At 38.9% G+C, this 27969-nt stretch overlaps 1 protein-coding gene across 1 annotated transcript in view; it reads left to right on the plus strand.

Moving 5' to 3' along the window:
* Positions 1-27969, plus strand: part of USP32 (ubiquitin specific peptidase 32) — a 131244-nt gene that overhangs the window by 89088 nt on the left and 14187 nt on the right. The window contains exons 14-28 of the mRNA XM_014522638.2: positions 1803-1995; positions 3596-3771; positions 4349-4489; positions 11853-12012; positions 14609-14763; positions 16372-16453; positions 17135-17209; positions 19119-19257; positions 19546-19651; positions 20841-21014; positions 22601-22775; positions 23271-23422; positions 24423-24534; positions 25653-25864; positions 27370-27554. Of these exons, the coding sequence (XP_014378124.2) occupies positions 1803-1995; positions 3596-3771; positions 4349-4489; positions 11853-12012; positions 14609-14763; positions 16372-16453; positions 17135-17209; positions 19119-19257; positions 19546-19651; positions 20841-21014; positions 22601-22775; positions 23271-23422; positions 24423-24534; positions 25653-25864; positions 27370-27554 (2237 nt within the window). The remainder of the gene's footprint in view (positions 1-1802; positions 1996-3595; positions 3772-4348; positions 4490-11852; positions 12013-14608; positions 14764-16371; positions 16454-17134; positions 17210-19118; positions 19258-19545; positions 19652-20840; positions 21015-22600; positions 22776-23270; positions 23423-24422; positions 24535-25652; positions 25865-27369; positions 27555-27969) is intronic.

Consider the following 27969-nt stretch of genomic DNA (forward strand, 5'->3'; position numbering starts at 1 on the left):
CAGAGATTCTCTCCACAGCACAGTGATTTATAGGCCTCCATGCTTTGCAACCATGTAAAGAAAATATTCAGGAGCTCTGTAGGGTCACACAGATCTGTATATAAAGATTTGTCATGCATAGTATTATGCAGCTAGGCTGGAATATATGATTGTTTTATGCTTCTTTTGGTTTTATTTGATGATTTTGCCATATGACGAGCCTAGTATTTCAGTATCAGTAAATCTTACTCCCGTGTAACATGATTTGGGAGATTTCCTCTGTTTCCCCCCATTTTTCCGGTAATGTCCTTTGCAGAGGTTTTTGTTTTGTTTTTTGGGGGTTTTTTTTTTGGTTTTCTTTTGGTTGTTTTTTTTGAGGATATGAGATCATCCCATGTACCTATTAACTTCTGATCTTTCACCATATTTCTCTGCCACCTTATCTTTTGAGGTTTCTTCTTGTGGCCACTATTCTTGACTAGATTGGGTTTTTTCAGATATTGTCAGGATCATTTTCTTATTTGACCAATAAGATGGTTTTGGGTGCCATGAATCCTCCTTTCACCTTGCCTAAAAGATGAGAGTGCTTGTTTTGCACTCCTTTCTCCCCAAAAGTACAAAACGTGGCATCTAGTTGTTGTCCTGGCTGGCCTGCAGACTTTTACAATTGGGCTACCATGCATGGCATTTCCTTATTGTTAAAGTATTTTGGGCGAGCACATGGTGTTGAAATTTGTAGTTAAGCAGGTTGTTGAAACGGCCATGGTTTAGTTTTGCTCAGCTGTTCTGTATACTAGCGAGGAATGAAGTTAAATGTTCCTGAACATTATATTTTATAGATTAGTATCAGTGCGGTTTGCAGATGGCACTGCACTCTGCTGAACTTTTTTTTTTTTTTGAAATTACCACCGAGAATTAGATCTAGGTCCATGTTTTCTTTCTGGTAAAAGATTGTTGTTTACTGCAGGGTGGGGAAAATCTTGTACTGAAGGAAAACTTTAAAATACATTCAAATATCTTTCAAATGGAGTTGTTGAAATTTATTTGAAATAAAGTAATTTGTATTGAACAAGTATCAATCAAAATCCGTAAGTAAGTTCCATTGTAGGCTTGAAGCTTAGAAAGAAGCATCCACATACTTTTTTCCTATTCAGAGTTCTTCATGATGGTCCCAAATAGTTCCATCTTGTTCCAATAGTTGGTGGCTTTTCTTCTCGGCCTCTTGTGATATGAAAGTGTAGCTGAAATCATTCAGAACCACCAAACGTGCAAAATGGAAAGCATCTAAAGACATCAGATTTGTAGGGTAAGGAAAATGTACATAGCCCCTGCCTATGCCATCCTAGTGCTCTTTACAATTCCGGTATTCTTTCACAAATTTAAATTCACTAAATTTCTTCCAATCTTTCTAAAGGTGTTTAACCATCCAGACTCCCAAACCACTCCAAAAGACCCCTTCTTTTTCGGCCAGTTGTAAATTTATATATTAAAAGTTTATCAGCAATAACTGGAGTTCCTTAAAAAGCGTTTGCCATTTCAGTTTCTTAGAAAAATTGATGTTCTTTTCTACTCCAGAGTTTTCAATGAGATTCATCAGTGTAATATAAAAGTACTAGTTGCATGATTTCAGAATGTTTCCTGCCTATGCTTGGCATTTATTTAGCAAATGGAAAATAACTTGCCGTAAAGCACTTTTTAGATCTTTTAGAAGGAACAATAAAGGTGTAAAGTAATATAGCATATGAACTTTGTGCCTGTGTGATTTGCAGTTTCCAGTTTGATATTGGCCTAAAATTCACTTTGCTTTTCCTTTCCAATTTCAGGATGCAAACCTTGTTATGATCGAATCTTCATTTGTTTTAAATGGAGGTAAGAATGCAGTCATAGCTGCTTCAACCCATGCATCAGAGCAGGGAGAAGAAAAAATGGGAGGTCTAAATTACTTCAGTGCCACAGAAGAAAAAATTTCAGATAATATTTCTACTGCATCAGAAGCCTCAGAGACTACTAGCAGCAGTAAGCATAAAATCTTGTTTCCATAGAGGTTTAATCTAGGATAGGTCTTCAGGGAACTAAGTATCACATGAGCTTTTCCAGCCTAAAAGATAGCAAAATTGAAGTTAGAAAAATGACACGTATGGATTGGTTTGATGTAAGAGCTTGTTTGAATGTGTGGTGGACACACAAGGCATTTAAACAAAGCATTTTTTTGCTCATCTTGCAAGTTATTCTCAACATTGGGGTTTTTTCCCCCCATGATCCTGTCACTGTCATTTTCCAAAATATTTTCCCCCCTCACATTAATTTCCAGCTCATTGCTTATCTGTCATTGGACAGATGTCTCACAACCATCTGACCTCAGATACTGTGGATGGGAATAAATCAGGAAGCAGGCTCAGGAGCATTAAAACTGTAGGCAGAAGAAAAACATGCTGTTAATTTTAGGACCTATAAAAACTGAACTGATTTGTTACAAATGTTTTCGAAGCTGTATTGTTAGCAATACGACTCCAACTAAAGCAAAAACAGCAAAGGCTGCAACACATTTGTCTAAGCATATCCCTCTGCCAGCTCTAAAGCCAGGCTGATTTAGCTCTGAGGCAAGATTTAATAGAGTTTTAGTTCCTCCCTTGCTCTGTAACTCTAGCCAGTCAACAGTGTTTAGGGAATGCGTTTCTGTCGGTGTGACGTCTCATCCTTGGAGCTGCTCTGTGCTGTTTAGGAGCCACTGAGACCGTGGCTTTCTCTTTCTCCTACCCCCTTCAGTCAGTGGTCTTTGCAGTGGGACCAAGAGTGGGTTAACTATAAAAGTGAGTTTTGGACTGTTAAGTGAACTATAGTGCTGACAAGACAGTTTTGTAGAGGCATAGTTTGCACGTGCACACACACATATACAGAAATAATTTTTTGCAAAAAAAAAAATCTAGGAGCAGGAAAACTTCTGGCATCTTGATTGTAGTGTAATCTTGAGAGAGTTGGGAGTTTTTTTTAATGTATTTTTCTTTTGTTAAGGCAGCTGAAATCTAGTCTGGTTGCCAGGTTTGGGGGGAAGGAGGTGTTTCCCCCATGATGGAGCCACTTGCAGATTCAAGCCTTGCAGTTAATAAACTGTTGGGGTTTCTTCCTGTGAGTTGAGGCCAAACACAAGTCGGTGTTATTCCAGTATTCTGTTACTCAACCACAAAGTGTTTCTATAAGAATGTAGGAGAGGAGGACAAAGAATATATTTGCAGCATTACTGCACATATCTCCATCTCTCTTGCTTTGTATGCACAAAACTAAAATCAAATATAGAAATTGGTTACCATGCACATGTCCAGAAGAACAGCATGCATTTGGCCACATAAAATAGTTATTTTGCATACAGACTGGTATGTATGTGTACATACACTTGGGCATACTTGTCATACAGTCAGTTCCCCATTTTGCAGGTGCGGATGCATAGATGACGCGTTGAGTCATTTGGATTTGTTTCCATATCTTTGCTGCAATTTAAGCACTATTTGAGGGGATACTTTTCCGATAATCTTCATACAGAATTGTATCCTTATTTACTAGCTGAGACATTTAATGTATACCAGATACAGCTTAAACATACTGCCCATTTCCTTTACAGATACTCTTTACTCTATCGCTCCAGGGACCGATATGTGTTTTGCTAGGCAACATAACACTTCGGACAATAATAACCAGTGTTTACTTGTATCCAACGGGAATACATTGCTACAACTTAATCCACAAAAACCCGGAGCCATTGATAACCAACCTCTTGTAACACAAGAACCAGTGAAGGTAAATGTAACTGACTTAAGGAAATTAACAAGTAATAGTTTAAATGCAACTTTTTGTTACAATTTTCTAGCAGTGAAAGTGAGCCTAGTAATTGTCCAAAAGAACAAAGATCATAGCATTCAGTTAACATCTCGTTTCTAGCTAAGCATTGCCCGTTGAAACCTAACAGCTTTATGCACGTAAACCAGAAAAAAGGTTGGCTGTATACTGAAAATTAAACTGACCAGCTTTATTCCTTTTCTGGTAGAGTGAAGGCAGAAAGCAAACAAGCATAACAAATGATGGAATAAAAATTAGAATTTATAATAACCCAAGTGAGGTATAGTAATAAAGGAAAGCTAAATTATAGGTATTTTATATTGAGTTTCTTTTTTAAGAAGTAGTAAACCTTAAAATACGAGTTATTAGTACATTTAACTGTTGTCTTCCTGTGTGAAAAATAGTGGCTAATTACCACTTTCTAGGATGCATTTTGAAATTAAAACTTACTCTTATATTCCTGAAGCCAAAATCTTTTGCAGCTGTGGATTCTTTTATCCCTTTAAGATTTGTCAACTTGTGCCTTTCTGTTTTGAAGGCTGCATCATTAACAATGGAAGGTGGAAGATTAAAACAATCTCCACATCTGGTTGAAGGAAGGGATTATATAATGGTACCAGAACCAGTATGGCGAGCCCTTTACCACTGGTATGGGGCAAATCTATCATTACCTAGACCGGTAAGTAATAAATATAGTCACTGTTTGTTTGAAACAGACACTGAAGTCGTGGATCATTACTATCCTGGCCTTGCTGTGCTTCTACTTACTCAAGATTTACCAGTGCACTTTTGAAGGCTGCCTTTCCAAACACTCCTGTATGCTATGAAGAATGTGCAGAGCACCTTTAAATAATAAAACCTGCCAAGCAATCCAGAAATACTTAGACACCACCAAAATTGATTCTGAATGCAGCCCAAGAGCTTTCTGGGAAGGAGCAGCATAAGAGACAGGATGCATCTGTCTAGCCAGAAATCATGGATCTTCATCAGGTAGCTCAGTCAGTATAGCATAAAAACTACAGCTGCGAAGGACTCTGTGAACAGTGTTGGCCCACTCATGACCGATATCACATAAGTTGGCCGAGAAATTTTTCAAGGAGTTGACCGAAAAAAAAAAAAGAAAAAAAAAAAAAAAAAAAAAGTGGCATCAAATTAAGCAGTTTCTACAGCTTGACCAAGACGGAGGTTTCCTACTGTTTTCTAGGTAAGGAATACAGAAAGGCACTAAGCTGCATGAGAAGAGGAAATGTTTGGCTTTGACAGTGTTTTGCCAGAATTGCAACTCTGCTGTCTATCCTCGTGTTCCATGTCATGGAGACAAATATGATAGCCAAGATTGGGAAATCTAAGGTGACAGGCAAAGGTCACTCTTTAGCAGCCAGTTTCGCTTCCCAGCTGTAACCGCACACTTCAGAATTGCATGATGGGGCACAGATGACTTGTAATGGCAATTGAGCTGTAGAGGCATATGTTTTCAGCTGGTGCTGGGCTGCAAAATCAGTGTCGGGGTATCCTGAAAGAATGGACTCCCACAAGGTTTGGTGCAGACGCCAATTTTATGTAATTTGTTCGCTCAGTGATCTGCTAACCACTGTCTCCAGGTGTTTCGCATAAACTGAGGATATTAGCTTGGGCTCAGGAGACTAACTTCCAGAGGATTGAAGAGAATCTGAACAGTGATACGAGTGCCGTAATTGGCTACTGCGGGGGAATGAAGACTGGAACCATTACTTGCAGAGAGCTCAGTCAGCTTCAGCTTTATTTTTCTCTGAACAGTTAGCAATTTGCACAAGATGTAAACCCAATATAGCTAAGGGTTAACTTATCACTGACTTGCACACTTGCTGAGGCAGTTCAGAAGATCAAGAACAAATTGGTAACCCTTGTCATGCTGGAGTTCCCTGGCTTGAGAAGCATACTCAAGGCTTTGCTCCACTGCTCTGGTCCCCCTGTGAAGGCAGGTCTGGAGTAGCCCATGTTTTCCGCAGACCCTGATCTGGGAAAGTCGCAGAAAGCAGGGGAGAAGGCATGGTTGCTCACTGTGTGTCTGCCCCCACTCTTGAAAATCGTTTCCACTCACCACTAGAAATGAATGTTTGTGCCTTGCCTAAATAAGTCTTCTGATTTTTGTTTGGGGTGTGTGCGTGTGTGTTTAATTGCAGCAGCACCTAAAGAATCATAGTTGAGGCTGGCGGCCAGAGGGAGCACCTGTAGGAGTATGAGGTATAGGAGGACAAGGTCCTTACCCTGGAGAGTTAGCAATCTAGCTTTGTAAATCAGTAGAGCAAAATATAGGATAGAAAAGATGGCAGGGCAGCAGAGACTGGTTACATGCCACAACTCAAGGGTGCAACTCGTGAGCCTTTTTTTTTTTAAATACGATATATCAACAGAACACACATTACTTCTTGCTGGTCTGCTGATCTAATCAAGCTGTTCTCATCCTCCTTATGTGGTCATTGTTTACAGTGGCTATAAGGTTTGGGTTTTGGAGTGTTCACAGAATTATATGATGTGAAAAGCTGAAAGTCATGTTTTATATGAAAATCTTATTGAAGTTAAGAGTAAACACCTATTTTTAGATGGCAGCTCTGAGACATGTATTACATCGTACAAGATCTCGCTCCTCACTGGAGCCGTTACACACAGTTGAAATACAGATAACTTTCACTGGTTTGGACAGGTCCTATACTTAACATTCAACATGAATAACATTCAACCTCAGCAAAATGTTGGTAGCAGAGATCATAATGAGCTTTTACATTAGACTGTTACCTTTTATAGAATATTCCATAGTTCCAGTTCTAGGAAACATTACAAAATGAAACAAAACTCAGCTTAACTTGCTCTTTCCAAAGAACGAATAAAAGGAAGTGCGTTTATGAATCAGTAGTACTGTGAATTAGTATTAATTATGCTTTTATTGCATGTGTTCACTTACTGACGTGCAATGAAAAGTTTGCTAATTAGCAATGGGTCTGTCACTATGCAAGGTGACAGACCTGTTGTATTACTGTGTTCATTTTCTTTAAATATTTATAAAAAAAAAAATAATAATAATCTTGAACAGGAGGAAATGAAGCTGAATATATTACTGGCACTTCCTGTATTCAAACATGGTTATATCTGAAATAGTTCTGCATTGTGCCTGAAAGTAATTTTTATTTTCATAAGTATCAAAATTGCATAGAATAAACTGAATTGACTGTGTGGATGATGTTGAATCTATTATTATCCTACATTTCAGTTTTTAAGTTATCCTACTGAAATGGTTCCTTGCATTAGCTGCCCAACAGTTGTATTTCTGAAATAGAAATGATGATTGTACAGGGATGGTTATAGTTAAATCCTGTATTTCTCTCAGAAGATCCCTTGAACTATCACTGTGTGTAGAAGGGGAAGTATTAACAAGCTATGCTCTGTCAGAGATGTTTTATGAAGCCTAACTACTGCATGTGTTGAATTATTTATCTGAATTTATGGAAAAGTATGCTTAAATCAGGGTCAAGGGAAATTTGAAGTAGATTTATTAACTCTGTTTGCTTGGAGGGATGGGAAACTGCCTTTAAATTCTGTTGCATCTGCAGGATTCTTTTTTCCTTTGCGTGACTTTTAGGGCAGTTTCCCTTATCACATGAGCTATACTTTTATAGAGATATAAGGAGGAGTTTTTTCAATGACACCAACAGGGTTTAAGTGCTTAACTCCCACTCAAAATGAATGGAATTGAGAGGAACATCCCCCTTAAAGTCTAGTCCGTGAATTGTATTGGGACTGAAAAAAGTCTTTGTTTGGTATAAGAGCGGTAGTTGGTGTCATGATCATGACATTTTCTTGGTGCTGGTGCATCATGAAGGATACTGATTTGTATCATAGTCAAATTTCTGCACTGTGTGAGATACTAAACCTTCCGATCTCCTCTAGTACTTCATTTGGATACGGTCTCTGCCACTAACTGTTCTAGGAACTAATTGTTTCTTACTATTCCACTTCTTCTTTCTGACCCCATGCCCTCCAGTTTGCAATGCACTCTCCCTCGCAGCAAAGATTCCTCAGGACTTCCAAGATTGAAGTGACCAATAGAAGGTTTTTCAGCTCCTTTTCAAGCCACGTGGAACGGTTTTTACTTCTGCTACTTTTGAATCCATGAAAGGGCTTGAGAAGTCAAATATTTCCTCCATTGGTGCAAAATTGAGAATAGTTCTCAGCTCTAATAACCCCCCATCCTGGAGCTACAAACAAGTCCGGAGGATCAGTCTTTCCAACCATCCAACTCTTAAGGAATGCTTCAGGCTCATCACTGCGATGACACATTGCCAGGACAGGATACTTCCTTTTGGTTTGTTAGCAAGCTTATGAGATTGTGCCCTTTTGGTTTGTTAGCAAAAAAAAAAAAAAAAAAAAAGTATTGTAGTTTCTTTAGGTCTGCTAGGTATGGATAAATTCTCCTCAACAAGTCATAGATAGCATTCAGTTTCTTCTTCGGCTCTTCAGATCAAGGCCAGCAATAACAAATCCTCCTTAAAACCAGCCTAAAATGTGAACTTCTAGTTGGAGGCTTCATGACCGCAAGAGCATAACTGCCCCAAAGTGCCTTGACACTGTCGATCCTCACAACTTGGCCACGTAGGAACCCAGGTGAGGTGACCAAATATTTTCCAAGGCTGCTAAAGCCGGTTTTCAGATGTGCTCTAAAAAGAATGTGAAAAAAACCCCCCACCTATGCCAAAGGTGGGAACTGAGTCATAGACTTGGAGCAAATACGTTCAGTTATCATAGTCTGGGGGTCTAATATATACCCACAGGTTCCTCTCACGACAGGAGTACTTAGGAGAATCGAGCAGGACATCTTTGATCCCAGACATGATTTTCTAGGACAGTGGAAAGATTTTCCATCCAGACCCAGTGTCACTACATCTTACTGCCTGGTTGTTTTTGTGGTTGGCTGACTGGGAGAAAACTGGCTTAACTGCTTAACCAATAAGCACAACAGCTTGATAGGGATGATTTTGTAAGATTTGCTTATGCTCCAAAGTGGGAAAGACTTTCTGTTCATTCAGCACAATACCATCTGTCTCCATCCAAACAGAAATGTGTCCTATCCTGAACTGATGCTACCTGTTCACTCTGAGACTTCTTCTGTTAGTTCAGACACTTTCACCTGGCATCAAAGCACACCATTTACAGGCACAAACGGTTTGATAGCCTGGCGCTGTTTTTTCTGTACAAAATCTGGTTCCTTCTCCCTCCATTCTTCTGTCTTCCTCCTTTAATCCTTGTGGGTTTAACAGGCTCTTCTTTTGAGCCAGCAGCTACATATTTCTTTATTAAAGTCACCATCTTTATTAAAACACTTTGCTCTGTGAATGAAAGATAGGTAGGTGGGTAGTTGGCCCTTGAAGCGGAGGCCTGGCACAACTTCTTCATGAGGACCAAAATGTTCTGAAGCTACATCCCATATTTCTTCCCCAAAATTGTTTCAGCTTCATACTTGAATCAAATGATATACTAATGATCCTTGTTTTGTCTGTTGCTTTCAACCCAAGCAGAAGCTGTGCTCAGGATGTCCTTGTCCATATGCAGATAAGAAAATTATTCAGTCTCTTATGAAATCTGTAAAGCAGCAACTTGGAGATCAGTATTTACTTTTACCAGACACAAGTCTTTAGGTCTCTCGATCTGATCTCTCATTCAAGTGAGCTGCGCTGTAATCTTTCTTTTAGAAGACTCCCTCCACCACCAATGCCAGGTTCTTGCCCGAGGCTTGTCAGAAGGGCATTGCAGCTGACACTGCGCTCCCCTTTCTGCTCTGCATGGTGGCATATGTACAGGAGAGTTCTTGGGTCACGGGAAAAGCTCCAGCAAACCCTGCTGCCCAGAAGAGCCTGATCTGAAGTGCATGGGTGCATGCCCACCAAATGTGGCATACGCTTGGAAAGCCCATTCCACTTGATACACAGGTATATGACTTTCCTCTCCAGACTTTTCTGTACACTGCTTAACCACTGTGTCTCATCATAGTTGGCTGCATTTTGCTGGGGAGTGAAATAATGCATTCTGTATAGTCCAGAGCTTTAACAATCCACACAAACTTTGTTGGGGCGGGGAGAAGCAGGGTGTTTTTTATAGAAACTCAGTGCTGTTCAATGGATTCACCATTCAGGTCAGCTCTAATCTTTCAGCATTGTCTGTATATAGTACTTAATTGACTGGTAAACGTGAAAATGTTTTGGACCCAGTATATGGAAGCTGCTGCATAAGGTAATTGCAATTGCTTTAAAGGGTTTTGTTGCTGTTCATTTCTCATCAGATTTTGAAACTGTTTTTTGCATACTTAAATATTCAGTGAGTGTTCCAGCTGAAGAAGGGTTGGTCTTTTATGCTGTGATGCTGGCAATTATGTTACAGTGCAAAAACAGTGGCTTCAGCTACCCTCCTCCTACACGTTCTCCATGGAAACCAACCTTTCATGATCTGGAGAAAGCCATAGCAATTTTGCACACACCACAAATAAATGCGCTCAAATCTTTCACTATAGAATAGTTGGGAGAGGCATCTTTCCAGAATGGTTCTGGCCAGGAGAATCGAAGGAAGGAAGTGACTTTTGACCCACATGACAAAATGCTACTGATCTCGTCAGTGATGCCGCTCGTTTACATGCGGCTTGCTGACCTGTGCGCAAACTTAAACTTGGCACTCGCATCTAAACATTTTGGGAATTCTTTAGGAAGACAACCATCCTGTTACTTACTTCCATACAAGCCTTACCCTGGGATAGTCCCAGCTTCTCTTTGTACAGTTTGCAATAAAATCCCAGGTTTTCGATCCTCAGAAAGTTGACATTGCCTCATTCCGTAGCTCCTTGGTTCTGAAGCTGAACCTTAATTTGGTGGTACTTTCACCTGTGCTTCATAGGCATGCCACAACTTTAAGCTAATTTTTTTCCACCTTCTTTTTCTTGTTCCCATGTTCTCAACAATGATGGTTGCCTTTCATATACCCTCATTTTTCGAGTGGCTTTGGAGAGCAAAGTCTTATAAGTGTCTTGGCATGGTGGCATGTACATGAGCATGGCTAGACAGAGCCTTGGGTGGGATAATATAGTTGGGGCTGGTCCTGCTTTGAGCAGGGGATTGGACTAGCTGTGATCTCCTGAGGTCCCTTCCAACCTTTGTTTTCTGTGACTGATCTTAAGTCTTTGGTATAAGTAGTGTGTTAGAACCCGTTTTGATTTTCCACCTCCCTGCCATCCTCCCTCATCAACAACCTATAACATGTGGGAGAAATATGTTTTCAGTTTTGATCTGTAGTTACTGTGCCAGTTTTCAACCAAATTTGGCCTGCATCCTGGAATCAGAAGAAGTTCAGAATAACAGGGTCCATCAAAATGAGCTTTTTTTCCCTCTTATGAGTTCTTGATAGTAAAGAATTCACTAAACCAGAGGTTCCCAAATTTTTTCTTATTGCATACCCCCTTTCCAGATTTACCAGCTGCCTGTGTACCCCTACCAGCATATGTTTTATATTTTAACACTGTAAGTGCCAATTATTATTATAACGAAAATTAAATCTGCCTTTACGCTATTTCTCCCGCATGGGGAATAGGCTGGGGGGGGGGGTGCCCCCCCCCCCCCCCCCCCCCCCCCCCCCCCGAGATGTTTTGCATACCCCCAACATTGTGTACCACAGTTTGGGAACTCATTTTACATCCTTGTGAGTAACTGTTATGTATTTATTATTGCAAATGATATGGTCCCTGTTTGAAGGCAGACTTCTTACTAAAACCTGGCACTTATCACATCTTTTAATTGAAGTTTCTCAAAAATTAATTAGGGAAGCTTCAAAATATCCTTAGAAGATGGGTAAATAAAGTATTATCCCCAAGGATATTTGTTCAAGGTCACAAGTCTATAGCAGGACTGGTAGTAAAGCACAGATCTTCTCCCAGTCCTGTGCTTTAACTAATATTTCCTGTTCTTTTTAGATGTCCATTAGACTTGCAAAGGCAGGCTCTAAAATTTTCTTTAAAATGTTTTCATCAGGTGATCAAAAACAGCAAAACGAACATGCCTGAGTTAGAGTTATTTCCTTGCTATCTGCTCTTTTTGAGACAACAGCCTGCTACTCGGACACAGCAGTCGAACATCTGGGTGAATATGGGTATGATGAGCCTGAGAGTGTTTCCTCAACATTTACCTAGAGGTAACTTAAGAATGCAGCAAGAACACACCTGTGCAGTTTCTTTTTCTAAAAAGCAAGATCCAGGAACATAGAAGTTTGCCACTGTGCTTATACATCTTCCAATCAATTGTAAAGCAGAACAGGTGATTGGTAAAACTTTTTAAAGGGCTTTGCTCACAGCTCTTCTACCAGGAGGGGAAGTAAAAGGGCATTTCAGTTTTTAAGCAAAATAAGTTGTAGTTTTAAAAAAATAAATAAATCTTAGATTGGTGGCAAGGGAGTGAGAAATGAGTACTGCATAAAAAACAGCTGAGGATGGCAGATCATATTGTCTCCATCTGCAATCAATTATGTAGTTATAGAATATTTATATCTGAATTTATTTCAGAGAGTCCTTTTAATGTAGAGAACTACAGTATAATAAATCTCATTGGTGTTCATTCATCTGCTGGTGCACATGTCTCTCTGAACTCAGGTTGGTTTAGAGTTATCCAAGTAATTAACTCTGATGCAAAGAATTATTATATACTCCCATAAGAAGAAATTAAGCTAGTGAAACATGAAATCTCTATTTGAGGCAGTTTACAAAGTTTAACTTTGTGCTGGGGGCTCAAAAGTGCATGTAGGTGGTATCAATCCTAGATTATTTACTGATAAAATAATTAAAGCACATCACATAGTTGTAAATTGTATTCTCACTTTAAGATTGCTCAGGTCTTGCACCCTAAGACTAGTTTTTAATTCATAATATTTTACAGCCAGCTCTGAAAAGGCATTACACAGGTTTCTTTTCAGTTAGCAGGTTTGTATGCACAGTTGCTGATGCTACTATAGATGTCGGTGCAGATCCCCAGTTTTGGCATGCGTGCATGGTTGAATATTCACAAACGGAAATTTGCATGCTTATGTGCATGCCCAGATGCAGGGAGACTTGATCACTGAAAATCAGATCTGAGGGGCACTTTGGCTTTAGTAAGAATGTGTTTAAAATATATTATGCAGATACTTGATTTTTCACTGCTCTGAAAACATCCATAATCTATAGTAATATTAAAAATCCAAAGTTTTCTAATAAGTGGCTGCCTGCTTGATCAAGCTATGCTACAGAAACTGCTTACTATCCAAAATCATTTTTCTTCCTTGATGCAGTACAGTGGGAAGTGCTGTTTGGAAACCGAAAAATTCCTAATTCAAGTACATATGTTTTTCTGATATACCAAATTTGATCTTGATTTGGAATTATTTCGCTCTGCACTAATTATTTTTTCAATCAGTTAATCTTTTTGAGTTTTTAAATATGCTTTCTTGCTGTAATCTTACGACTAATCCTCATATTTAATTTTAGAAAAATACTTTTTTTGTAATCTTTAAGAGAATAATCATTTGTTTGGTGTATTAAGTTAAAACAGATGCTTTGCTGACTTATGATTGTGGTTTCGTTTTCCTCTTCTGTAATATAGCATTTAATCTTGTAATTTTCCATATTTTAAGATTAGTTTGTTTCTTGTCAATGCAAATGTACTGCCTCAGTTGCTTACTTTAAAGTTATTCAGCTATGTAGTCAGGGCTAGGATACATTATTTTTTCTTCCATGAATGTTTTAAAGCAGGGGTGGGCAATTATTTTGGGCAGAGGACCACTTACTGAGTTCTGGCAAGCCATCGAGGGCCACAAGCCAGGCAGTCAGGAGCAGATATATATTAATTTTCTAATTTTTTTAGGGGCCCCGTGGGCCAGATAGAATGGCCTGGTGGGCCACATGTTTTAAAGGCATATTAAAAGAAAATCTTGGTTTTAAACTGTACAAGTCCCAGAAAAGTAAAGGATGACATCTTAGTAATCTAGACTGTTTGAAACTTGCTATTTGAGAGTTCAGGATCAGAAAATGAGTTAAGCATGTCACAGCACTAATATTGGCAAACTTTGCACTGAATCGAGTTAATTAGTATTGCAAACTTGTGTGTGAACGTTGAATTCCTAGGCACGTTCCCAAAATGTTATACAGGACTGCAGCCTTAGAGTAAGCCAGTTGTTAAACTGCTGGACTGATTTAATTTTCACAGATAGATATTCATCTCTGTGGAAGAGATGCAGCAAAGTGGTGCTGCTTTCCAGCACCAAGCAGCGACCTGGAATGTTTTAGCACTTTCATTATATGTAACATCCTTTATAAGATTATCCTGAAGGAAACTATTTTAGTTTAATTTTTTAAACTACCTTTTAACCTCCGCATATCATCCAGTTCGTGACGGTGGTAAATCTTATGACGTATTTTTCAATTGATGATTTCCTGTCAGTGAGAGCCTCATTAGAAAGTCCCTTTGTTAAATATTTGGCAAGAAGCAAGGGTGAGGTTGCTGATCATAGTAACTCAAGTGGAAACTAGCCTGGTTCTAGTGTGGTGTGTGAACTATCTCCACAGGTATAATGAAGCCTACTATTCCACTACGGTCCATTTTAGCTCTACAATGAGACAAGTTAGCAATATGTTTTGTTTTGTTTTTTTGCAAAAGGCTTTCACCTGAACATCTCAGGAATAATTTATTAAAGTGATCTGATTGCTACTTTTGCATGTGCATTATGAACATCTTTGCCTCTCTCCTGATTATGCTCACAGGGAATGTACCTTCTCCCAACGCTCCTTTAAAACGGGTGTTGGCTTATACAGGCTGCTTTAGTCGGATGCAAACTATTAAAGAAATACATGAATACCTGTCACAGAGGTTACGAATAAAAGAGGAAGACATGAGGCTATGGATATACTACAGTGAGGTAACAAACTTTTCTAAGGGTTTTGAATGTTGTCTCTGCACTTTTCTTCAATACGCTCTTAAACACTAAAAACAAATACATTGGGTAAGGCATCAGAGTTGCATATTCACTTCAAACATCTTCATCTGAAAGCTTGGGCTAAAATATGGCACTAAAGGCTGCCTTTTGCACCTGCATGTTAATTTTTTTTTGTTTTTACTTCTAGCTCTGACTTTTAAATCTTTGGGTTTATTGATCAAGAATGTAGATATTTTTTTTTAAATTTTAGTCTGATGTTTATGTGCATGTGTTCTAATTTATCTGGTCATATATTTAAAAGATTGCACCTTTTGAAATAATTAAAGCTAGTGTATAATTTTAGTACAACCATCTTAAACTCGCTTTAATGCTCATTAGCCTATTTTAATGCACAAAACCCGTAATTTAGTTAATGCACATTAAAATAGGCTAAGACACTTTAAGTGTCACTAAAAAACTATGCTTTTCAGCCCACATTATGATGGGCTAATACACATTTTCCTAGTACCGCACAATGGAGGGCTCTCTTGCACATGCTCTGGGGATGGGAGGGGATGGCATTTTAGAGTGGCTCCAAGTACCGCTGTGATAAGTGCCGCTATGTTTCCTGTATCAGCATCCCTGCGCTTAAAAATGGCGGCAGGGGTGTTTGAACTAAAGCCCATCTGACACTGGTAAACGAGACATAAGAGGCTGCTGAAGCGCAGCGATTGCCACGCTCCACCAGACTTTGTTAATCGAGTCTTCTCTGACGCGCTGGAATTCCAGTGCATTGGAACAGGTTCGGCGCTTATGTGTAGGCACCTGGAGGTACTAGGTATAATGTGCATTAACTAAAGCGTGTTAATGTACATGTAGATGTGCGTGCTGTTTCCGTCACATACTACCTGTTCTACGTCAGTTGTCTGTTTGGATGTAAATCAGCAACTGTCCAGTTTCCATTCCTTATTTGCATGTTTATATTTTTTATTTTACTATGCAAATCTAAATGCTCAGAGATTTAGATCAGATTTAATAAACTGAAATCTGTACAGTGCACAGTGTTACTAAGATGCCAGAGAAGAACCAAATTAGTTGGCATTATGCAGCTTACTCTTGTCTTTCTGCAATGAGAACTGGTTACTGCATTTGCATTTTTCTTATGTATGCTTCTCTGCGGAGGGCTCTTGACCAAGAGGTAGCACCTTAAGAATGGTTCGAATACTTCTTTCTAGAGAGGTTAAGATCACAGCATGTTACTTCAGAAATAATAGCAAGTCTTGTTCAAGTGTCACAGATAACTTATAGCGTATAAATGGGACTTTGATTTAAGTAACTCTTGTGATGCATCATGAATAACCTAAATTGCCTATACATGGGCAAAGATGACCTTTACTAAGTTTTAGGATTTAGTTATTGTCCCTTTCTTAATAGTATCTAAAGCCATGGGTCTTCTCTTTCTGAGTTGGCTAAGGGAGCTACTTGAGCATATCAGTTCAACGTGTCTCATTGCTTTAAGACTTAAAACCAAATAACCTCAGGTGGGTGGCGGGGGTGGGGAGCTAAGAAATGCATGAACAGTAAAGCTCTTTTTTGTTTGCTTGTTTTCAGAATCATCTTTCTCTCCTGGATGATGAGGATCATAGGTTGGAGTATCTGAAGATCAAAGATGAGCAGCACTTAGTAATAGAAGGTATAAAAGAGGATAATGGAGATTTACTGGCTTATACATTTAAACCATCGAAGAATTTGCCTAAATATGAAAATGATGGTAGAGAAACATACCCCACGTTACATTTATTGCCTTGCATGGAAAATGTAATCCACAGTCCTGAATCTGCTGATTAACACGTCAAAAAACACCTTGGAAAACATGGAAAAGTGTTGGGGGATTTGGGGTTTTTTTGTTGTTTTTGCAAGCCTTAGGAAAGTAAAGTCTATAACATTTGCTTGAGTATATTCAGAAAACAAAGGGTTATAAAAGGCCACTGCATGAGGCAGGGTCCTGAAATGAGAATACATTTGAATCTGTTGTTGCTCTGTAACTGAAAATTATCTTTTCATCAATGAGAAACATTGTATCTGGATGTAAATTAATTTGTTTAATTATGGCTTGGTGCCATTTAAAATATTAACACACTAACCCCTGAAAAATGGAGTTTGCAAGTAGAAAGAAAGCTCAATATTAATCTTAATGTCTGGAAGAAGCAGAGTTAATGAATTAGAAATAGAACTGAAAATGAAAACCAATTTGAAGGTTAACAAGTTTCTAAGGTGTATTTTTATAAATATTTGGAAATAAAGTAACTTTTTTGCGCACAAGCTATCTGGAATAGGTTAAAAATGAACCTTATTGTATCTTATCTCTTTCTAGTTAGAAACAAAGACATGAGCTGGCCAGAAGAAATGTCATTTATAGCAAACAGTAGTAAAATAGACAGACATAAAGGTAAGTGTTTAAGTACAGAAACTAATTTATGATGAGAGGGGAAAAATAAACAGAGCGTTCTATTTGAAGCTGTTTTATTTTTTACACAAAGGCTGAAAATAGCAGAATAAGCCTTTTAGGATTCTGCTTCTTGTTTTGTTGTTTCTGTGTTGTAGACATCCCTTATTTGAAGTTTACAGAGATCCTTTTATCGTCAGCTGTAGCATTAACACACTCTGAATAGAGAGCATTCTGACGCTGCATTAAGATCTTTTGAATGCGTTGTTGCTTCTTTTCCATCTTGTTCAGAATGCAAGTTAAGGATATTTTACTTTCTCTCATTTTAAATGGAAGGGATGCTTAATGCATTTTTGCACAAAGAGAACAAAAATGCAAGGGCAAGTCTTGCATGTTCAGGACAGGGAAATCATTTACCTAATTCAGAATGAGGATTGCATTGATTATCACAATTTTTTCTGTGAGTTATATACAGGGATCTGGGTTTTCTGTTTGCCACGGAAAAACACGGCGTTTTCTTATTTCATGGAAAAAAATGCACATTTTCTCCTTTTAAAGAAAAAAACCCAGGAAACAGAAGGTTTCCCCTTGCATGCTGGCAGAACTCCAGCCTGCAGGGGGCTGGGGAAGGCGGGAGGAGGGCCATCAAGCAGGGGGTGCCAAGTATACATGCATGTGGACATGGCAGCCAGGCAGCATGGAGAGCAGCTCCCCATGGGCAGCTCATCTGGGGAGCTGGCACCACACCACTGTGCACACTCCTGGGTGGGGGGGTGAGGGGGACATGGGCCTCCAGATTTGTACATGGGGTGGGGATGGATGTGGGCTGGCGGCTGTGGGCTCGGGGCTCCCCGTCCCGCTACCCTCCCCCCTGGGGACCTAGCAGCAGAGGGGGTGGCGGTGTGGAGTTGTGGCCCCTGCTACTGCCAAGCAGTCCTGGGGCACCTCACCATGGCAGTGCAGGGCTCCCAGCAGTACCAAGCCTCCCTGTCTTGCTTTGCCACACTAGGTCCCACCTGCTGGGCTGTAGAGGCCCCTGAGGGGAGGGTAGCAGGGCAGGGAGCCCCAAGCCCGCAGCTGCCAGATCCTTGTATATAATTTCCCTGTCCCACAGGTGTAAGACTTTGCCTTTGCTTTTTTATTCGCTTTGTGCAAAAATGCATGAAGCAATTAAGCATCCCTTCCACTTAAAATGAAACCAAGAATAATATCCATATTTTGCATTATGAACAAGGTGGAGAAGGAGCAACAATGTATTCAAAACATGTTGGGATTCTCTCTATTCAGGGAGTACTGGCAGGGCGGGCGGGGGCTGTGGGTCGGGAGTGAGGGACACCGGCATTTCAGGGCTGCTCAGCACCACAAAGCAGTGGTGGGGGACAGCTGCAGCTGGACCCGCATCCTGGTGAGCAGCGGGGGCAGGGGGAGCTCTGATTTTCCATGATAGAAAACCCAAAATCAGACACCAAAATATATAGGTATTCAGAATTTATTTTATTATATGGCACCGGTAGGCTTCCAAATTGCTTTAAAATTGTAAATATATCAATAAAACATTGTGCTCACCTAATACCTATATATGTCATGGCGGGAAAAACATGGATTCGGGGTTTTTTAATCAGAGATTAGGGGCTTTTTTATCAGAGGATTTGCAATTTTTAAACAGAAAACCAGGATCCCTGGTTATAGAGAACCCCTTCCAGCAAGGTACTGATTGCTCTCAGTTCTGATCAACTTGAGTGAGATCTGGGTGCAGTCTGCCTCTCAGAGGTTCTTTGTCCAGGTAGAAGGTATTGGAGTCCTGTTCACTCTGGCGAAATTTCCCTGTTGATCTAATTTTGCATGTTTTCTATGCATGGCACCGTTAAAATACACCAGTGTCAGATACTTGCATCCTTTTTTCTTTCCTCAGTTCCTACTGAAAAAGGTGCTACTGGATTAAGTAATTTGGGTAATACGTGCTTCATGAATTCTAGTATCCAGTGTGTCAGTAATACACAGCCTCTAACACAGTATTTCATCTCAGGAAGACATCTTTATGAGCTCAACAGGTAATCCTCATGGCAGACCTTTGGCATTTCAAATGTTATAATGTTTTAAGTTAATTTTGGCCTTCAAAAATAGACAGCATGGATAAATTATTTTAGTGACAATATCAGCAGCCCTCAGACGCATGATGGCCACTAAACTACGCACTGCTGAATAGGAAACTTCTGTTACTGAGTGAAAAAGCCTGTACTAACAAGAAGCTTGTCAACTCCATCCTCCATCCCTGCAACCTTAAAAGCACTGCTTGATTGGATGCATAGTTGATAATTAATTTACTTTATATATTCTAGGACAAACCCAATAGGAATGAAAGGGCATATGGCCAAATGCTATGGGGATTTGGTTCAGGAGTTGTGGAGTGGAACTCAGAAGAACATCGCTCCATTAAAGTTACGGGTAGGATTGCAACACCCCTAACATCATGGTGAAAATTAATGTGGATCTATACATTTTTTGCATGTAAAACAAATCCCAATTTTTTCTGTTTCTATATAATAGTTTTATCGGGGGGGAGAGGGAGAATCTCCTTAAGAACATTTCAGTCTGTTTGCTTTGAACTTAACCTTGATTAAAAGCTACAACTTCCTGAACTTCTATTTCTGGCTGTGGTAAATAATAGTATTCAAAACTTATTCAGTCAATAAACATGTTGCTATCAGTGTCTTTTTATTTTGGGAGTTTGATAGTGGAAATACAGTCATCCTTCCAAATTTTCCGTAGGTGAATAAACTAGTTCTTTGTACTAACAAGGATCTTATTTCTCAAACAGTGATAATAACTAAGTGTGTGGTCTTCCATTTGTATGGTAAGGTACCCACTTAAGAGCTACAAATTTATGTTTAGAATATGGCAAGTATCTGTATGTCGTAAACGTGATACACAACGATCACTGTAGTACCTTTTTGGAGGAATACACTAACAATCCAGTGTACAAGCTACAGGTTTAGAATAGTCCCTAATGGAAACTCAAGGAGTGACTTAATGGGCATGTCTACACATGCATTTACGCTGGCTTCAGTTTACAGTAAGCAGGACTAGGCCAGCATCTACATGTGCAGGCATTAAAGCTCAGTAATGCTGTGGGTGCACTGACTTGGGACTAAAGTTAGCACTAAGTGAGTCCACACACAGTGTTACTGCGCAATAAGGCATCTGCATTATTGTGCAGTAACTAATTAGGTGTAAATTTGACAGCTGCATGATGCAAGTATCAAATTTATGCTTAAGTCGGTGTAAGTTGCCATATTTACTGCGCAGTACAGGTGTGCATGTGTAGATGCGTGCCTGTACTGCGCAGTAATTTTGGTTACTGTGTAGTAAATACGCACATGTAGATGTGCCCAATATGTGCATATCAGGTGGGTATCGGATCCCTTTGTTGTAGGTTCTGCATGACTTGTATCCATAAGTGGCCTTTTTCCTGCCATGAAAACCTAGAGGACTGTCTTTTTAGCTCTTAAAACGTAAGGTTGCTATGCTGGTTACAGTCATGCATCTTCTTTGGGCTAATTTAATTTATTATTAAATTTCTGGTGCTCTCTCACTTAATATCAAATAACTGTTTTTTATTATTATTCTCTTATAGTGGACAATAGCAAAATATGCTCCAAGATTTAATGGCTTCCAGCAGCAAGATTCCCAGGAGCTTCTGGCATTTCTCTTGGATGGTCTTCATGAGGACCTGAACAGAGTTCACGATAAGCCATATGTTGAGCTGAAAGATAGCGATGGTCGACCAGATTGGGAGGTAGCAGCAGAGGTATATAGCTAACCGTGTAATAGTTATCACTAGGACACAGGAATCTGCAGTGATGCATAAAATTTCTGACAGTAGTACAGGATCAGGGAGATGAGCAGATTTTCTAAATATATCAATTCTATTAACTGTTAGAAATTACAGGATTCTGCAATATACTAGAAAGAGAATGACACGTCCTCCATTTGGTTCAATAAAGCCAGTTAACTCCTGACCCACTGCAGCATGGATATTTACAGGCTCAGTAAAATAGCCAGAATTGGGCTTTTTCTGAATTTTTTTTTCTTTCTGGTATAAAGATCTTCTAGTCCTATGTAATTTGTAAACTTGATTCCCATTCTTGGTTTTTTAATCATTAATATCTATTTGTTTTTTGAAAATTTTCTATGATTCTACAATATGTATAAACACTCAAAAAAAATGAATAGATATTAATTACTTAGTGGCGTCACTAAAAACTGCAAAATTTGGCCTAAAACATTTTTGTTAGGATCCTTTTATTCATATCCCTGAATTTTTTTTCTTTCAAATCACTGGCTGAAGTATCAAACCTAATGATACACCTTGTTCTCTAAGTTCCAAAAATGTCGTGATGCTTGATGTGTAATTCATATCCATAAAACATAGATACTGTAATAGGTTTAGAAAAAAAATGGGACTGTAATTGAAGCAGGCTTTCCATTAACATGCTGCTGTCTGAATAAACACAGCATCTGTTAAATTGAAGTAATAGAAGAGGTACTTGGTAGAAATGTCACCTTCCCATTAAGCCAGCCTTCTCCTTCTGTGTTTCATCCTTTTTCTCTTTGTTACATAGATGAATTTTTATTCATGAGTTGTCTTAGTGCTACTAAAGAAGCAACTGAATTCTCTTCTGTATCATGCCTCACGAAAATTGGTAGATAAATTCAGATGTCAAAATATTTTATTACTGGCAACATTGTAAGTGGCAGAATAAACAGCTTCTTTTTTTTAAATCACACGTTGTATTTGTGGTTTTGGTAGCTAGAAGGGTCATTGCTTCTAAAAACTGAAGACATTTTATCTAGAAACCATGGAAAGGGCATAAAGATGGAACCTTGCAATATCATTTTTAGGCCGTTAAAATATCTAGATGGTTTTCAGAATTTTTACAGATATTCAGTCATAGCGACAGAAGTTCTTAACAAAGCTGTTGCATTGTCTGATTGTCCTGAGGACAGAATCTTTCTCTACTGTTAAAAATAAATTCTTCCTGCTTATTGCAACACTGATTTTTGTGTCTAGTAAAACATCTTTCAGGTCTGAAGGATTCCTTAAAGTACTTGGGTTCTTGCAACAAACTTCCACTTCTTAGTTTCTTTTCTACCTTGGAGAACATAACACCAGCAGAGTCTCTCAATGCCTGAAGAAAGGCACTTGTGCCTGAAAGCTTGCAAAGAACATTTTGTCCAACTATTTAGTTGGTCTAATAAAAGATATCACATCTACCCAAAGAACCTTGTCTGCCTATGTCTTTAGATCAACACGCTACAACCGACAACACTCTTAGTCCAAGCAATTAAGCTTGAGCTACTAATGTGATTTTTTTTTTTCATATTTTTTTTCAGGCCTGGGAAAATCATCTGAGAAGGAACCGTTCAATTGTAGTGGATTTATTTCATGGGCAGCTAAAATCCCAAGTAAAATGTAAAACATGTGGACACATAAGCGTTAGATTTGACCCTTTTAATTTTTTATCCTTGCCTCTGCCAATGGACAGCTACATGCACTTAGAAATTACAGGTGGGTAATAGGATTTAAGTTCCTATGCTTAAATTTGTACCAGAATAAAATTGTACACATACAGCAGCTTTACAGTAAAGCTATCGGCATCCTGTGTACATTCACAATTGGCACCTATGTAGTGGAATAGTTCTTGAACATAAAGTAAAATTTTCTCATATAAATATGCGCTCTTAGAACTGGATTCATTTACACCAGGATCAAAACAGATTTAGCAGTATGAATTCTCATGTAGCAATGATCCTAGTTCGGTTTGCAAAAGGAACACCTGCAAAATTTCTTTTCCTATACTGGGACAGTTTATGGAGGTTCTCTGCCACTTGTCTAGAAAAAGCCTTTTGCCTTTGAAAGGTAGAAAACTGACTGAGAGACGGTAAAAAGATCAAGTCTTAGCATGAAAGAAAATTGCTTTTAATAAATGGGTAACTGTAATGCATTGTGCTTACTAAAATGTTACCATTTCCCTGACTAACTTTGTGTTTCATTCCCTTAAAGTAATTAAATTAGATGGTACTACTCCTGTTCGATATGGTCTGAGACTGAATATGGATGAAAAATATACGGGTTTGAAAAAGCAGTTAAGTGAGCTGTGTGGGCTGAAACCAGAACAGATTCTCCTTGCAGAAGTACATGGCTCCAACATAAAGGTAAAAAGCTTTCATTGCTGTCAGCATCCATTCAGTACTTACAATTGAAGTCTACACATCAGCAAGTCTAAAATGTCTTCACGACTCTTGAAACTAAGCACTTGTATGCATGAAAAAGATGCAGCAGTTTCACTAAATAAGGGAATTTTAAATCCATTTAGTTAAACCCCTATAAGATGCTTGCTTGACTTTATAAAACCTAGCTTAATTTGATATATCTTAAGTTGATTAGGACTCGGGCCCCTGCCACACGTTAATGAAGTTATGCAATTAACTGGTTAATTGCACAATAAATTGGGACTGACTGTGCATGCAAAGTAATTATCATGCCCTAAAAATATCCATCCAGCTATAAAAAGAACCAACCAGCTACCAAGTTAGTGCTTGAAAATGCAGAACAACTTTATAGCTGGTTTCAGTCCAGCTTTCATTTGAGATGTGGCAGAGCCCTTCATTTTATCTGAAACAAATTAAGCAATTTTATATCAAATTAGGTGTCCACCCAGGAGCTTGCATCGGTTTAGCTAAATTGATATACAGACCAATTTTTAACTGAGGATGCAGTTCATCTTTGATTAAGGGGCTGCTTTACATGAGACAGTGATTTAATGGTTATAAAGATTGTTAAATATGTTAGGGATGAAATCTAAAAAACATCCTCTTAATTATATCTCTAGTATATAAATATTAAAGCTAACATCATTGTCACACAATATTTTTAAAAGCTCTGTTTATATGCTTATAGGCTCTGGGGGTTCTCAGCTTGGCCAGTAGATCATTAGTAGTTCCCCAGAGCACTTCCTGGTAATTTCAAACATGAAAAGTGTGATTGTGCTGAGAATCTCCAGCCAGGTGCAACAGAGCAGATGGGAAAGAGATGAAATGAAGAGCAGAAGCAGACAATATTACTAATGTTTTTAAAAGAAAACATACCTGTTTCAAACCTGCAAATAAATAAATGCTTTTCTTATACTCCTTTCATTTCATTTTTTCTCTCAAGAACTTTCCCCAAGATAACCAGAAAGTCCGGTTATCAGTGAGCGGTTTTTTGTGTGCATTTGAGATACCGGTCCCAGGATCCCCTACGTCCGCTTCTAGTCCCGTGCAAACAGGTAAAACAAAACATATTCTGTTTTCTCCGTGTTTACAAAGACCTGTGAGGATTGATCAGGTAGAAATGGAGATGTGCAGGAAAAAAGCAGTGCTTCTCCAAGTAGAAGGTTAAGGACTGGAGTGTGGAAACGGGGCTAAAGAAAAAGTAGATGAAAACCCACTTGTCGAGAGAGAGGAGGCCGAGCAGCCTCAGTTCATATTGACTTTTGGTGATCCTCTTAAGATCACGCTCAGAATATGGAAGTAGGGCAGGATCATTTACATCAAAATAATAAGGAATGTAAGAACCACGTTAAGTGCTTGTGTATTGGTTTGATAGGACTTCTAAATGAACCTCTGAGCAAAGAGTTCAGGTAGCAATCGGTGGATAGTCATCTTCAGTTTTGCATGGGATTTGTATAACGTTTTCCAGTCTTGCTGTTGCACTTGCTGTTAAATGTGTGGATTGCAATTCTCTCTCTTGCCTGCGTACAAAGCTATGTGCAGACCAAGATAATGTGAAAATTTCCAGAGCCAGAAATATTAAAACTGTGCATGGTGTTACCAGTTCTGGTGGTTGATGATGATCTGATGAATTTTATAATTAAATTTGACAACTATGCTGGAACAATAATAACCATACTGTGCATTTCCTTGAAGCATTTCAGAATGCTTTATAAATTAAGCACACTTTTCAGTACTTCTCAGGTAGATAACTTTTGTATTTACCCATTTTACCAAGAGCATAACAAGCATAGAAAATTGCCCTTCAGCAAATGACTTGGTAAACCTTTGTGAGAACTAGGAATGGAATCTGATTCGGTTTCTTGTTTTGACCAGTAGACAATGCTGCCAGCGGCAGGCTGTTTATTGATAGCAGGGCTGCAGCGTCTGCTTCACAAAGCCACAATTGTTTTAGGATATGTATTCAAATATTCTGAATTTGTCGGCGCACGCTGTAGCAGCGTATATTCTTGGAACTCAGTAAGTGACATGGGTCACTGCTATGCAAGACTGCATTTAATAAGCAAGATTTGAGCAGAGGGGTGTACAACTAAAGCCATGTAATCATCCTTTATAAATATTAAGAGTTCAAGTAGCATAAGTTTATTAATCACGTGTTTGTATCTCAATTCAGATTTCTCTACTGGGCCATCAACTAATGGAATGCTCAACATAATGATGAATGGAGATCTCCCCCGACCAACACTAATTCCAAACGGAATGCCAAATACTGTAGTGCCATGTGGAACGGAAAATAACCTTGCCAATTGGACATTGAACGGTCACGTGTCCTTGCTTCCTGATAGTCCGTTTATAGGATACATAATAGCAGTCCACAGAAAAATGGTTGGTAGTTTTTGCACTGATAACAAATATATCCTATTTATAGAAAGGTAGTGGGCTTGTGGACGACTCTGCGGTTATTGAACCTGCATTTATATTCCTAGAAAAGAAGCACACCGCTACCAGTTTGTGTGCACAGTTGCCCGTTCTGCATGCGTATATGCAGTTTTGTGAACACACATGTTGCGTTCTTCAAAATTTTAGCTTCAGTGTCTAACCTAGACGTATATCTCTTTTCTCGCTGCCGGTGTACTTCCTAGTTCCTTAGCACTACGATTCATCTTTGTTGTTGTCAAATCCATCTCTCTGATTTCCAGGCTTCTATTCTGAGCAGAAGAAATCTGATTTGAGAAGCTACTTGAAACTCTCTTCATTTCTCTCATCTGGAGTACCTGTGCCCCCTTAACAGGAATAGTATAGAGTTAAGGTATACAGTATTTTCAAGGGTCATCCTGTTAAGGTCAGGTGCTCTTTGTAAATGGATCTCTAGCCAAGTTAAACTATAAATGTCAAGGATGGATGGATGACTGACTGCCTCAGATACATTTGTTTTCAGGCATTAGAAACAGTTGACATTTACAGCTAGTGCTTGTGGGCTGGAAGACTGTTTAACTTCGCTCTTAACTGTGTATTTTCGTGGGGCTGTTTCCAGTAATACCACCACCGTTCTCATTCAGAAGTTCACAAGATCTCTCAGGGAATTTGTGAAATGCCCTTGAGCAGATACAAACTCTTAATTACAAAACCTCTAAAGCAGTGAAGTAGCCTGTGGAGGCAATAGCAAGAGGACATGCTTGGAACATACTCTTTCCAGTACCATTATTAATGGAGTGGATCAGTTGGCTAATAATTCATTCTTGGTATTCAAGGCTTAAAAAGTTATTTACAAAACCCCAGCGTCTGCTAGGTACGATGTATTGTTTTGAAGAGAAAGAGAGACGGCTTAATTAATGTGCCAAACTTTTACTTCCTGTCACACATCTGTCACAATCCCATCTTTTTCTTCAGGTATAAAAAAACTTACATTATTAGGCAGAGCTTGTTCTTGGGCATGGATGTTAGTATCATCAGGTGCTAGTCTACATTTCTTAAAGTTACTGCTTGGTGTGGAAAGTTTTTTATGAGATGTATGTATATGTATATCTATATATGGATGTTAATAGTCATGCAAAAAGAGAAGTTTAATTGAAAATGGCTTATGTTGTACGACTGACAGAGCTTTGACACTAGCAGTCTGTATGACATTGCTGCAGTACGGTAAAACTGAGCAAGAGAGCTCTCGGTCTAGCTCAGCACTCAATCTATTATTATTAGTGCTGTATGATTTAAGGAAATTCTGAGATTCTCCCAGGAATTTTTCACAGCATTATTAGGCCGTTTCAAAATCACACTTAGCACAGGAAAAAGTAAAGTAACAAGTGGGAAGAGTCAGCTTTCTAATGATCACAGTAACCCATGTGCATGCAGCCACAAATATATCACGGTCATTTTTTAATTTGTGTATGCAGATGCGGACAGAACTGTATTTCCTCTCATCTCAAAAGAATCGTCCCAGTCTCTTTGGAATGCCTCTAATTGTCCCATGTACTGTCCATACTCGGAAAAAAGACTTGTATGATGCAGTATGGATTCAGGTTTCCCGACTTGCCAGCCCTCTCCCTCCCCAGGAAGCTAGTAACCATGCACAAGACTGGTGAGTTTGACATGCCAACCTGTGGCTTGTTATCCACTACAGCCCTCCCTTCCTACACTTCTGCAGCCCACTACAATCCTTCCTTAATAAGGATTAACTGATATTAATGTGTAACCTCACTTTGTCAATTTTAACTGCTGACAAGAAATACTTGATCAGATGAGCATATGGTCTTAGAGTACAATTAAACTCTAAATGTCAACAGTTTTAGAAACCATTGCATGCATTTTTACCTCCGACACTTTGTTGCCTGCAGATTCCATATGGTGAGTTATTTCTGTAGCAAGTCATTGGAAAGTACAGCAAATTGAAAAATGATGCTACATATGCTATTAAGATACTTACCCATATTTTGCTTCCTGGTGAAGCTATGCTTAATATACTGCTCTCTTGAATCAGCAATTAATAATTCATG

Source organism: Alligator sinensis, unplaced genomic scaffold (genome assembly GCF_000455745.1).
Source record: "Alligator sinensis unplaced genomic scaffold, ASM45574v1 scaffold118_1, whole genome shotgun sequence".
In the NCBI taxonomy this organism is placed as follows: domain Eukaryota; kingdom Metazoa; phylum Chordata; order Crocodylia; family Alligatoridae; genus Alligator; species Alligator sinensis.